The 15,026-nt window shown below is 32.1% G+C and overlaps 1 protein-coding gene across 1 annotated transcript in view; it reads left to right on the forward strand.

The window, feature by feature from the left end:
* Positions 1-15,026, forward strand: part of LOC107443549 (uncharacterized) — a 67,578-nt gene that overhangs the window by 36,049 nt on the left and 16,503 nt on the right. Inside the window, 5 exon segments of the mRNA XM_087166729.1 lie at positions 300-1,449; positions 1,605-1,952; positions 6,916-7,116; positions 7,214-7,451; positions 7,540-7,837. Coding sequence (XP_087022855.1) covers positions 300-1,449; positions 1,605-1,952; positions 6,916-7,116; positions 7,214-7,451; positions 7,540-7,837 — 2,235 coding nt within the window.

Below are 15,026 nucleotides of genomic sequence, written 5' to 3' on the forward strand. Positions count from 1 at the left end.
GTGCCAGTTTCATGTAGGTCCAGGCAGTGGGATCGCGACATAGTAACTAGATATATTTACATAAAGATTATCTCCGGCTTATCTCATAGCGACATCGGTTTTAGTCTTTTCAGAGCTCTTTCACAGTGCACACGTTTTGTTGATGACCAAGTCTTTCTAAAAAATTTTCTACGCCGTCCGTTCGTTCAGCTTTTTGCTGTTTAATTTGTGGTTTATAATTGGACAACATTACACAATACTGTAAGTTATATTCTTCATTTGTTCTGATATAATAAAAATAAAGTAATTATTAACCCTAGATTTGCATGATGTCAAACACGAAAGAAACAAGGAAAGGGTTAAAAAGAAAGTTTATATCTCTTGAAGATAAAATCGAAATTCTAAATCGTTTAGAAGGCGGGGAAAAACTATCGTCGGTTGCAAAATCAACCAAGTTGAATGAATCTACAATTCGAACCGTAAAGAAAAATGCAGACAATATAAGGAAAACTGTGGCAGATGGCTGTCCGTTAGGTGCGAAACGTGTTACTCGCACACGAAATTCTAATCTGGTTAAAATGGAACGGGCGTTAATGATCTGGTTGGAAGACCGTATAGCCAAAAAGATTCCTATCAGTGGAAATCTTATCAAGCAGAAAGCACTTAAAATCTATGAACATTTAAGGAATATTGGGCATTCTTCTGCAGAGCTAGAAAATCATTCGTTTGTTGCGAGTAAAGGGTGGTTTGAAAAACTAAAAAAAAGGTACTCATTACACAATATTAAATTTCAAGGAGAACAGGCCTCAGCAGATGCTGAGGCTGCCGAGAATTATAAGCTGGAATTAGCTAGAATTATCAATGAAGGAGGCTATTCACCTCATCAGATTTTTAACGCCGATGAGACGGCATTATATTGGAAAAAACTACCATCTAGAACCTTCATTTTGAAAAATCAAAGGCGTGCTCAGGGGTTTAAACCTTCAAAAGAACGTGTCACCCTTCATATGTGCAGCACTCTATCAGGCAGCCTGATGATAAAACCTATGATAATAAATCGTTCTTCAACTGGTTCTGGTGTTATGAAAAACATTAATAAGACCGAATTGCCTGTATTCTGGCGATCTAATAAGAAAGCTTGGATGACCCAAGATTTATTTAAGGATTGGTTTTATAATTGTTTTATCCCGGCAGTGGAAACCCATACGATGGAAAAAAATTTGTATTTCAAAGTTTTATTGGTTCTTGATAACGCTGGTTGCCACAACATACAATTGGATCATCCAAATGTAAAAATTGTCTTCCTTCCTCCTAACTGCACGTCATTAATACAACCTTTGGACCAAGGAGTCATTCAAACTTTAAAAATGTATTACACACGCCAAGTTTTCCAAACCATTTTTGACAGATTAGAAAGTAGTGAAAATAAAACCCTTACTCAAGTTTGGATGGAATTTTCTATTTTAGATTGTATTAGAACCGTGTCATCGGCTTGCGCGGAAATTAAACCATCAACGCTTAATGCGTGTTGGAAACCCCTTTTACCTGAAATGGTCCAAGCAATACAAGATGATTCTACAATTTCACTCCAGTTACAGAAATAGTAAACATTGCTTCTCGTTTAGGCGATGAAGAATTTACAACAAACCATCAGGATGTAAGAGAACTCGTACTCGGGGAAGAAACTTTAGATGAGGATGAACTGATGGACTTAATTGATGCACCCTCCTCAAATCCATTGGTAAACGAAAATAAGAAAAACGAATGGGTGCCAAATGTCGATTTACAAGATGTGAAAAAAGGGCTAAATTTGGCTAAAGAATTAGAACTCCATTTCATTGAAACTGATCATTCAACGGTGCGTAGTGCAAAGTTTAAAAGAGAGTTAAGAAATTGCTTAGCTCCCTATAGAGAGGTTTTAGTGGAGTTAGAAAAAAAAGCTACAATCGAAAACCAATGTGAAGATGAGCCAAGTGAGGAAGACATTTTGCCTATTAAAAGAAGACGAGTTAGGCGACTCATATTATCTGACAGCGAGGATGAGTGTTGAAAGATTAAACTTTACAAAAGTCTTTCTTGTTTTTGTTGCAAAACAGTTTTTTAGTTTAATTTTGGTATCATTTCTTTATATAAACTCTTCAATTCAATAAAATAATTTATAATTTATCTTGTCCTTATTGGTCTCCATATAACGCGGTACGAATGATGTGGTTTGTACTAATTCTGCATTTCTTATAGCGCGGCTTCCATACAACGCGCTACGAATTAGCCTGGTTTGTACGGTTAAATCCGAGTTTCTTATAGCACGGTTTCCATATAACGCGGTACGCACTCACCGCGTTATAGGAGGGTTGACTGTAATCATCTCCATAGGTCCTCATGACTTACAGGTATGCATTACTTTTTCTATGAGTCATGGGAGGTTTATTTTCCAAGAAGGTATTAACCATGTTCCCTATATCAAATGATAAGTAGGTGTAAGGGGATGTGAACCTAATAATTGAAACGGACTGAGGACAGTACGCTATGGTATCATATGTCTAACTTAAGTATCTATGCTAGTAGGAAAATTATATTTATTTACCTGTAGCTACATCCAGAATTATGAATTTATATCAAACTTCTTTATATATTCTTTTTTATCTTTCTTATTGTTTAAATAAATATTCTTGTAGATATTTACAATATCCTTGTACTGTTTGTCTACGATAGGTACTCTGTCCGCCACAAAGTCTGCGGCAGTCTGGTGCTATGGAAACAAGAAGAGAGCATTTTAGGGAGGGTGGCTTCGATGAAGAGGTCTCCTTTTCTTTCGCCTTCGATGATAGCTTGTATGGGGAGTATACCAGATTGGCTGACTCAGCCACCAGTAGGAGACTTATTTAATCTGATTCAAGAACTTTTTTAAGATTCGCATGAATATTTCTTTCTTACTTAAAATAATTCTCTCGATTCAATCAGTTGTTATTTTTTAAATACAAAGGAAAAAAAGTGAACAAATTCTGACATTAAGGGTAGTACAGGTTTTTTTTAATATACTTTTTAATTTTACGATATTTATTATGAATGTTCATTGATTGTTAGACGGTTTAATTTCTAAACTTGCACATTTTTTAAAGCAGTTAATTTCTTTTATTACTTGAATTTTCTGGAAAAAGTGAAGAGCTTAAACTTAATAACTCTGATTTTAAAAGGAGATAAAACTTTTGCTGAAAATAAAAATAGTTCACGTTATATATGCCGGAGAAATATTAAATATCTTTGTTTTGATTATTAATTTTTAAATATTTTATTTATTTATTTATTATTATTTTTTTTTTGAAACTGAAAGCAAGTGACCGCAACTAGGATGAAATCTAAAACTATCAACAATGATTTTTATCAGCACCCATCAAACCATCTGAAATTATCTGAAGTTTTTTTTGCTTAAATTACGTTTTCTTATTCATATTTTATTGTAACCTGTACAGTTTTTTTTCACTATTTATTAAAAACAGTTTTTATTAGCAAATTTATTTTCTTCTTAATAACCAATTTTGTATGATAAATTTATAGATTAGTTATTTATTAATAAAACATTGAGCTGCTTTAAACAATTTTATACAATTTCCATACATATTCCATACATACATATAAATTTTTTTAATTTGTTTTCTAAAACAGAAGCTTTTGAAAAAGAGAAAAGATTTAAAAAAAAGGAATCACACGCTCTAAACGATGTTTCAGGCGCGAATGCTCATCTCTAGGACTAATACAATAGATCGAAGAAAGAAGTCTCCTTTTCTCCCACCGAAACCAGTCTTAAAGAGGGACCCCGCACCCCTACTTGAAATAATCATACCTCGTTACCATAGTCCCCGCCGCCCCTCCAGACGAATGGCGGACAGAGTACCTATCGTAGACAAACAGTAGATATTATTTAATTATTTCTACATCTTTGAGAATATTCTAAAAACAATTTACGGTGTTAAATTTCGTTATTATGGTATCCTTCCCGTAAACGGACAAATTTTTTGGTCCCATGAATGTCAGCTTAACGGAGGTTTCACTGTATACAATTCGATGGAAACTTGCATAAGTCATTCAGGTCAGAACTCTAGTTTTTTTAAGTACTTTAGCTAGATTTGAAATGGTCGGAATTTTGATTGACAGTTAACTCAATTTTGCGATAAAATGGTGATAAATGTTCTAGCATTCATCAGGTGACGATTTAAGTTTGTATTTTCTCATAGCAACCGGCATTCCCGCAGTGGACTGATCGTTAAGACACGGTTCCCAGCAGATCACCGAAGTCAAGCATCACTGGCTGCGGTCAGTGTTGCGGGTGGGTGACCACTTGGATCAGTCTGCATAGAGACCGAGGGTGTGCGGTATTGGTCCTCGTTAAACTGTGCTATCGTAAAGTGCTCGACTTCGCCTGCAGGTCGTTGGGCTACCGAAGCCGGGGTGCCATCCCCTCTGCAGAGGATCAAAATTGTGATGGCATGTCTTCGGATCATCCTCAGGGATGTTTTCCAGACCGTCGCCAATAGCCCATTGTGCAGCTCGAGTGCGACGTAAATGAACTACAACAACAACAATATAGCAACCGAGAGTCGAGGCCTCTCAGTAACTTTGTGACGTTATTCTCGGAAATGCAGATTTGTATGACGAGAAGACTATGATAGATAGTTCAAATCTTTTATGAGTGAAGTGAAATATTTTTGCTAATTTACTGGTATTTAATATTTTTAAATGGTAAATTTTCAGTTCATTTATTATAATAACTTAATATTATGTATCTTGTTATCACTCAATAAAAGAAACATGTAAGACTTTCTGATGTTTTTGCAATGTATTTCATAAAAAGATTTTATAAAAAAAATTCGTATGAATGAAGTTCCAGAACTCATCCAAAACTAAAAAATTGCAAATGTAATTTTAACACGTCAATGATTAAGGGGCCAAAGTATTCTCAGAACAAATATTTTATTTTCAGAACAAATATTATAGTACCATCTTTTCAGTTGCATGACGTGCACATTTTTATGAAAATCAATTAATTTTCAAAATTTTATAATATGGCTCAGATTTTTTAAAAAATGTATAATAATTTTTTCATGAAAACAAATTTGAAATTACTACCTAAAAGGAATTTAAATGATCTAAATTCCTATTTTTTATTATTATCATTGAATGCACAAGAATTTTTCAGCATTCGGGTAAAATATTTATGAAGTTTAAATCAGATTATACTCTACAATCATTAAGAATAAATAGGCTTCAAGTGCCAAACAACATAGTTATTAAATTTTCCTTCGTTTAGAAATAAAGCTAAACTGTGTCTTTTACTACTTCTTTTAAGTAAAAATTTCAGCTCTTTATTGACATCTGGAAATTTATTTTTCAGGATAGTTTTATATTTGGTCTGAATTCATGTAATTAACAAAACGATGTTTAAATCTGTTTTATTTCACGGCCATAAGTTTTACAAAAGTAAGAATGTTTTGCTAATTTTATATTATAGTATATCTGCTCACAAACAATAAACATTGTAATTCTGAAATTCGACTTCCTTTATTATCTAATTAAGAAGCCTATTATGAAGTCAGCGAAAACGAATATTTTAAATTGAATTATTGGCGGCTACTCAATTAAAAACTACTGTTTGTGATTTCACAAAAAGATCTTGGTGTTCTCAAAGGCCTTATTTCTCGGTTGCTATGATTTTCTTTGGGCACGGAGTATTTGAATATTGACACGACCCACCCTATTTGTGTAGGGTTTACGTCAAACAGAAATTGTACATTAAATAGAAATAAAAGTTACAGAAACACACAAAGGGGCAAACAGACAGTCAAAAGACCATAGTAATAAAATCAAACACAATAAAATCACAATGTAATAAAATCGAACACAAAAAAAGTTAAAATTACTGAGATTACATCGTAATGGAAAAATGCAGATAAAACCGATAAAAAGAAATATTAAAAAGTTGACAGTGATAAAAAAAACCCATGAAAGCATAGAATCAAGCCCCAGTAGAAAAGATGAATGACAAATAATGAGTAACATAAAATCATTAAAGAAAAAACATTAAAAATGGAATAAAGTAAAACAATAAGTTAAAAGCCGATGAAATGCCTGAGACACCCAAGAAGTAGGGATCGCAGGTTCCGGGTGTTATTGCCTGTCTCCGAGTATTGCCTGTCTCCTATGACTAATTTGATATCACTGCAATATGATAACTAACGGGACATTATTTATCATATTGCAGTTTTGTATCTAATTTCTTATCTTAAAATATTGGTTATACTGATTCATATTTAAGGCCACGTCCTCCAACCATTAATATTGAAGGCTAGTACGGAAAAACCCGTTCATTAATTCATAAGTTATTAGGGTAATACAGTTTTTCATTTGAGCACTGTTATTATTCTTCATGCGTTTTATACTTCAGTTACTAGATTCTATCAGTATTAAATATGACTATCGATGTAAAGTATTGTTCGAAATTTATTCCACAAATAGCTAATAATAGTTTTTTCTTAAAATTTAATATAAAGTATAAAGAAATAGCGAACGCATTAATTGTAACGTATTAATACCAAAATTTCTTAGCCCTGATTAAATCTTAAACTACTTATGTAATTTTTTATTAAAGAAATCAAATATTTAAACATTTACAAAAAAGCCTTAAATTCCTTCTCAAATATAAAAAGTAAAAATAATGCTTCATACTTTAATATTTTTTAATTTCATATTTTAACTAAAGTTTTATCCATTTAACATTTTTCGTAATATTCATTTTTTTATAATGGCGTTAACGCCATTATAAAAAATACTTTTGTTCCAATAGCATTTTATACCCACTGTTTTAACCACCGATAAAATGTAGTTATTGTTGAAGTGGTGAAATTAACTGAATACGTCGATGAGTGCTTTTCTATTCTTCAGAAATCCACCCTCTATGGGTGAATACTCAAAAAGCTGCAGGCTTAAAAGTAATGGAACTGAAGCCAATATCTGACACGAGATGGGCGTCTCAAGCAGTTATGCTGCAAATATTTTGTAAAAGACTACCAACCATTTATGCGCTATGGATGAATGAAAATAATAGCAACTCACATGGTTCGGACCGAAAATTAGAAGTTCAGAGTTTGTTGCAATGCATTTCACCAGAATTCGTAAGACTAGCTCTGGTCTTACGAAAAAATTTTGAGTATTCAAAAATAGTATCCGATCTTTTACAAAGTCCAAAACAAGTCTGAAGCATTAAACTTACTAGAAGTACTAATTGAAAACCTTCAAGATTTAAGAAATGAAGCTGCATTACAGGAACTTTGGGATGAGGCTCATTCGATTTGTCAGGAAGTGGGAATTGGAGAAGCAAAGACTCAGAGTATTCGGCAAATGCCAAAGAACTTGCTCATATACTTAGTTGAGTCACCCATAGAAAAAAATGAAGTAGACACGTTTGAAAACTACCGTAGGTAAGTTTTGTTCAGTTAAAAATGATTAAAATAGTTTTTCGATTTTCTTGGATTAATAATATGTTTATCGTTTCCTTCTTTTTTTCAGAATCATTTATTCAGTCATTGACAATACTCTTGCCGAAATTGAGCGGCGCTTCTTTAAAGAAAACAAAACATTGATGTTAGGAATAAAAGCTTTTGTGCCTGGGACTGCAACATTTTTGCAAGAAGATCATATTTTATCTTTGGGAGAGATTTATGAATTCAATAAAGAAGATTTGCGTTTAGAGCTACGCAATATGCACAGAATCATGAAGCGAAAGAATGAGTCAGAAAAACCAAAGTCCTTGCTGGACTTTGGTTTTTCTGACTGCAAAGTCCTTGTCACGAGCTACATTTCATCTGTAATTGACGCCTTTTTTGAGCTAAGCAGAACTACAAAAATAGCAAGCACGTTTCCGATTTCTACTTGTTCCTATGAACGGAGTTTTAGCACAATGAGAATCATTAAAAATTACATGAGGACTAGCATGCTAAAAAAAAGATTGTAAAATCTCATGTTGTTAGGAATATATTCAAGGCGAAGCAAGAAAATTAATTTTGATAAAATAGTCGATATATTTGACCAAAGATACCCTAAAAGTCAAATTAAATTACACTAGGGAACCAAAAATACCTATATATATATTTCTCTTACACGGCACCAAAAAAAAAAGCCTCATTACAACACCCCGAATTGCAACGTTAGAAAATCGACCAATGATTGCTGCAAAAAATGCCACATGCCAAATCTAGCTCAGGTGGCTCAACATATAGCGCTTTTAAAAACGGAAACAATAACCAGAGTGAGCATTGTCAGGTTGTTCAATTCAGATTCATGCCCTAAACACATGATAATAAAATTTAATGCCATCTAAAGGACTCTGCAATGGCACTAGATTAATTGTTACAAACTTGCAGCGTAATTTAATTAAAGCTAGACTGATTGATGATGATGAAGCAGGTACATTTTTCATTCCTCTTTGATAACAACATGCCGTTTTCTTTTAAGAGAAAACAATTTCCTATTAGGCTGGCCTTCTCCGTAACTATAAATAAGTCACAAGGTCAGACTTTTGAGATAATCAGTTTAGTATTGACTAAACAAGTTTTTAGTCATGGACAACTTTATGTTGGCCTGTCAAGAGTTAAATCATTTGACAGCCTTTCAGTAATTGCTCCAAGATGCCAAATCTATAATTGTGTTTTCAAAGAAATTCTAAATGCTTAGTGTTAATTTCTTAGAGCTTTACACAAAAAAAAAAGGGTTTTTGGAAAAAATTTAATTGAAACTTCTATTGGCAGTAGGCAAGGGGAACTGCCAAAATCAAAACTCCCCGATTAAAAATGCAGCATGGCGACCTCCACGTGGTATTTCTCGGGTAATGCTAACAGCCATGCATTTAAATTTATTGTGTGTAAAACATCCTTATTTTGTTCTAAAATGTTATGTACTTTATCACAAATGTTAATTAATATAGAAATTGATTTCAATAATGCTGATCACCGAAAAATATTTCATTTGGCGATAAAACAAATTTTTGTGTTCTTGAAAATGAAAGACTTTTTGAGGGTTATTATCTCACAAGGAAAAGTTAGGGTTTAAAGTTTATATTTTTAAATAATAAAAAAATTTTCTAAAACTTTCAGAATTTCTAGCATTAACTAATTTATTATACACATTTAGTTGAGTTTAGATGAGTAACTGCAATATTTGATAATTTATTTTGCTAATGTTTCTCATTTAGCTAATGTTTTGATTTTTTCACCATGTACACAGTGGCGTAGCGAGGGGTGGGCAAGGGGGGGGCATCATGCCCCGGGCGCTACTCACAAAGGGGCGCCAAATGGTCCGAAAACAAAAAATTGCTGGATAATTTTTATTTTTATTATAATTGATTTCTAGAAAATATATTTTAAATTTAGTGCCAGTGTAATATAATAAATGTTAATTCGTAAATAAAAAGGTAAAAAAAGGAACACTAATAGTCTAAATCAAACTGTAATAATATATTCATAATAGAAATGGCATGTCTTTTCTACTGGCCGGGCTGACTCGACCTGTGTCTGTCAGCACTTCCATATGGCATCTACTCTGTGTGGTTACATAAATTATTTCCTTTCTTGATTTGTCTGATAAATAATATGTTGCAATAAATATTTGCAGTGTACAAAGTACAGACATTCTTCCTTTCAGAACACTATTTTTTTAAATTTCTATAAACGCTATGTGGCTTACGCTTGTAATTTTAAAACAGTAACAATAACACTCTAATGTACTTACATGTACAGTCACGGTCAATTAATCGTCTAATGCCAAAATCTTGGTTTTCTCGACGGGACGGTAATGAAGAAGAAGGAACTGAAGTTAACTGATCCTGGTTATTATATTCATCAAAAAATACTGCAGCGTACTACTTTTGTTGCTTACTGTTTATTACATCAAATTCCGCTATACAATCATCTTTCGTAACATCTGCTGGTTTTAATAAATGGAAGAAAAAAGATGAATTGATTAGCCATGAAAGAAGTCCAAATCACTGAAAATCACTTACGGCTTGGAAAGAAACAGAACCAAGATTAATAAGTAGAACGGGAAATGATGTATCATTAGAAGCGAACATTCAGTCCAAAAAAGAACGGTGGCGAAATATATTTAAAGGAATATTAGCTTGCTTGAGGTATTTAATTATACAAAATCTTCCTCTACGTGGCCATGTTGAAAAACTAGCACTTCAAGATGGTACAAATGTAGGAAACCTATTATCTTTATTTAGATTTGCAGCTCAGTTTGATCCGCTACTAGCAAATCATCTTAATCATGCCACAGGAACTCCAAAAACTGTCTCATATTTGTCACCACAGATTCAAAACGAATTCATTCATCTTCTGGCATCTACAATTCGAAATCAACTAATAAACAATATCAAAAGAAATAAATATTATGGACTTTTGTTTGATTTAACTCCTTATATCTCTCATCGAGAACAAATGTCCCAAGTCGCTAGGTATGTAAATGTTGATTTTATCCATAAAAAAGTTTCCATCAAAGAATCTTCTTTGGGTATTATTGAAATAAACGATAAAGATACAGCCTCGATCGAAAATACAATTTTAGAAAAATTAAATTCCGATGAAATTTCATTAACAAACTGCAGATCACAATGTTACGATAATGCTGCCGAGATGGCAGGTCACACATCTGACGTTCAACAAAGAATAATGGGGAAAAAATCATAAAGCATTATTTGTAAATTGTGATAACCATTCATTGAATTCAGTAGGAGTTACTGCAGCTAAACAAGATCCAATCGTTGTGACATGTTTTGGAATAATTGAAAACATATATCTATTTTTCTCACGTTCAACGTTACGATGGAGCTCCAGAATACAAGCGGTTAGCGTTATCATCGATGGGCTAGATAATATAGTAGAACTATTAGAAAAATTAGCAGAGGGCACTACCACTATAAGTGACACCAGAAGTGAAGTTACAATTCTGTTGCAAAATATACTAACTTTTAGTTTCATAACTTAAGTTCATTTCTGGTGTGAAATCTTAAGAAGGATTGATCGTGCGCAGCTCAGATTACAAAATCCTAGAATGAATTTTAGAGAAGCGTTCCATGATCTTGAATCATTAACTACTGAACTAGCCGAAATTCGGAACAAGCTCTGTGAAGAGGCATTAGAAAAAGCGAAGTCTCAATGTGAAAAATGGGATATTGATACAACAATACGTGTAAGAAAACGCCGCAAAATGCCCGGAGAATTGGCTAGAGATGTTGGTATTTCCGCAGAAAGTGAAATTTCTCGCGTTATGGAAAGCGTTCTTGATCGTCTCCAACAAGAAATATGTACACGATTAAGTGACCTTAATTTCAAATTTGCATTTCTATTAGACGTTGAAAATTTATTAAACAAGGATAATGTTAATAACGACCTTGAAAAAAATTTTAAAAATATGGGTGAATTTTATGATACAAATTTCAATGGAATAGAACTCGTTATCGAAATATGTGACTGCAAAATGTTACTCCGCAGTAGAAAAAAAAATCGAACCTAAAACTCCATTAGAATTTCTTACTTTTATAATCTCGTATGGAGAAGATGATTTTCCAAACCTGAGAGTGGCACTTCAAATACTCCTGACTATCTCAGTATCAATTGCTAGCTGCGAACGTCCATTCAGCAATTTAAAGTTAATTTTGACATATCTACGATCAACGATGGGACAAGATCACCTAAGTGACTTAGCATTTTTAAGTGTGGAAAGAGAAAAATTTAAAATTATCAGCTTTGATGATATTATTGATAAATTTGCTTCATCAAAAGCAAGGAAAATTTATACATAGTAATTAGTTTTATTAATGTATTATAATCCTTTAAATATATGTATCTCCTTAGAGATAATAAATATTTACTTTTTTATTGTTTCAAAACTGCGTGCTTTTAAAATATTTCTTTATAAATATGAAAAATAAATAATAGGTATCTTTTGAACTAATTCTAGTTGACCATATACATTTCAAAATCTAGTCTTGTTTTCTCAACTACATTTTTGTCTCAAATTTAAAGCCTAGCTTGAGCCTATGACTTTATTTATTTTACTTTATTTATTTATTTATTAATTTGCGAGTATATTTAACATATTATATTGTATGGTTTTCGAATGGGGGGGGGGCGCTAAAAAGGTATTGTGCCCCGGGCGCGAGTTAAGCTCGCTACGCCACTGCATGTACAATCTAAAGAGCTAATATACTTTTTTTAAAAGCCAATAGGAACATTGATAGAATTCTTCTACATAAGTACAATACTATTTCTTTGATGATAATATACTATGTCTTTGTGCAAGAACATTGTGTTCATTGGCGAGCGAGCGCAGCGAGCCATGGTTCACGGCGTGAACCACATAAGATTGCGTAGCAATTCTCGGGAGTTGGCGAGCGTTAGCGGGCAGGGGGTGGAGCCTCCTAGTTATATTATAAATCTTAACTATACACAGTCAATTATTTCTATTAAAATTACAGGTTATAGTTCTTCCTACAAAAATAACTTCTATAGGTTTTTTTGGTCTTAGGGATTAAATTTTTAAAATCATAAATTTATTTATTAGCTATTTAAGTTTTTATGGAAAAATTAAAAAAACATTTATCTTTTATCACTTCAAAATAGCTTCATCTTGCAAATAAACTGGGATTTTTTAAAAATCATTTTAGCATATTTTTTTTATCTCTGGTTGACTTAAACGATTCACCTGATTAAATTTTTTTACCCAATCTTAAATAATTTACAAATGAACAATTTTTTTTTTAAAATTTCATTTATTAATAAGTTATTTATCGAGTTAGTATTATTAAACAATATTCTTGAGTTTCTTAACAAGTGGAATTGAAGCATAAAGGAGAAAACTATTATGTTTAAGTGAATCAAATTATAGTTTTGTTTTAATATAGATGACGCGTTATTTAGTTTCCAAAATACTAGAGTTTTAAAAAATTTAATGTTTAAATTAAAATAAAATTAATCTACCTAGTTATTATTTAATTATACTAATTTTTTAAAAAAATTATATCTGTTGCAAAAATCTTATGCTGGATGAATCTTATGCTGGAATGCATATAGTTTTTATTTATTCAGATATCACCTTTATATTTTTTCTTTGTTCTACTTCAAGGTAAGATCTCGCCAAGGTTTAAGATCTCGCCAAGTTTTAAGATCTCGCCAAATGTATAAACAGTGAGCGGAAAAAGAAAACATATCACCCTGAATAACTTTTGTTCTAATGATCGGATTGGAATAAAAACGTATGGAAAGAATTAAAAAGGCTGTAAAAATGCGTTGTCGCATTTAAGGTCTCATTACATAGAGGAAGAGAAACAAACTCCCAAAGTGATAGAAAGAGAAACTTCCAATACATCTCTCTCCTTATCTATTAAGGTAATTAAAAAAAGTTAATAAATACAAATGATATTACTAAACGTTAAAAGAAAAATCTTAAACTCGCAGATTATAAAAATAAAATTTTCGGAAAAGGGTCAACCCTTTTTCCTCAGATCTGAGAGGGAACAAAAAAAGAGGAAAACCAACAAACTTCCAAAAAGAGGAATAAACTTCCAAAACTACACGGTAGAGCAGTTTAATGAGAACGGGCGATACCGACCTCCCTTGGTCCTTAAGCAGGGAGATCAAAGTGTTCTCTCGACCACTTACTGACCGCAGCAACTGATGCTTCACTTCGGTGTTTAACTGCTAATCATGCAAATTCCAAGATGCGAACAAGAGCCTGTACAATTTTTTTTTAAAATTTCATTTATTAATAAGTTATTTATCGAGTTAGTATTATTAAACAATATTCTTGAGTTTTTTAACAAGTGGAATTGAAGCGTAAAGGAGAAAACTATTATGTTTAAGTGAATCAAATTATAGTTTTGTTTTAATATAGATGACGCGTTATTTAGTTTCCAAAATACTAGAGTTTTAAAAAATTTAATGTTTAAATTAAAATAAAATTAAACTACCTAGTTATTATTTAATTATACTAATTTTTCAAAAAATTATCTCTGTTACAAAAGTATCTAAACTGGTTTTAATTTGCTCTTTGTATATCTTTGGAATTTTTTCTAGTTGTGAATAAATTTTTTATTCTTTGAGGTGCATTGTTTGAGTAGAATAATATTTAATTGAGAACACTGTAGAATCTTATGCTGGATGTGCATATAGTTTTTATTTATTCAGATATCACCTTTATATTTTTTCTTTGTAAATTTTGAATCGTGATAAATTTTTGTCGGAACAAATATGTCTATATCATATTAATTATTATTCCTATATTAAAAAGTATTGCTTAATTTCAAAATTATCTTAGCCCCCCTGTCGAGGGATTGCTGACCACCTGTCGGGCTAAGTCTAGCGCCACTCTTGCCTTAAAGTAGCAAGATACAGAAATTTTGCTCAGTTTTCAAGATCCTTAACTGCCTACCCCAAAACTAGAAAAGAAGTCTTTAGATTATAGCAGAAAGAAGTCTTTAGATTATAGCAGAAACAAAATAAATCTGTAGATCTATTGTTATTGATTCAAACTTTATATAATACGGCCGTAAACTTTGAGGCCCATATCTGAGTAATCGAATTTCGAAAGAGTAATGGAAAAGCTGCAAATTCTTTTTTAAAAATGTAGGCCAAATATAAATATCTCAAGTTAACAACTCCCTCCAATGAGAGCTTTAATTTGTATCTAGAATTTACTGAAGGGGAGGATGGAAATATATTCGCTTCTATTTAGGCAAAAGACATGTTTCTGGTGTAATTTTTCTTTAAGGAGAATCGAATGAAATCACTATATCCAGGTCGATATACTCAATAATTGAGAAGTTATTTAAATTTTATATAGACGAAGAACAAATTCTGACTCATACATAATTATCTGTCTTCCTTTGCTATCCAAGTAAGTGAGGTGTGGATTTCATTATTGTTTTTCAATTAATCGCTGGAAATAATTCAGTTTACTAATAGTTAAATATAGTTATATGTAATATCACTCATCATATATAA

This window comes from Parasteatoda tepidariorum, chromosome 6, assembly GCF_982258835.1.
Source record: "Parasteatoda tepidariorum strain Cologne lab strain chromosome 6, Ptep-v5.0, whole genome shotgun sequence".
NCBI classification, from domain to species: domain Eukaryota; kingdom Metazoa; phylum Arthropoda; class Arachnida; order Araneae; family Theridiidae; genus Parasteatoda; species Parasteatoda tepidariorum.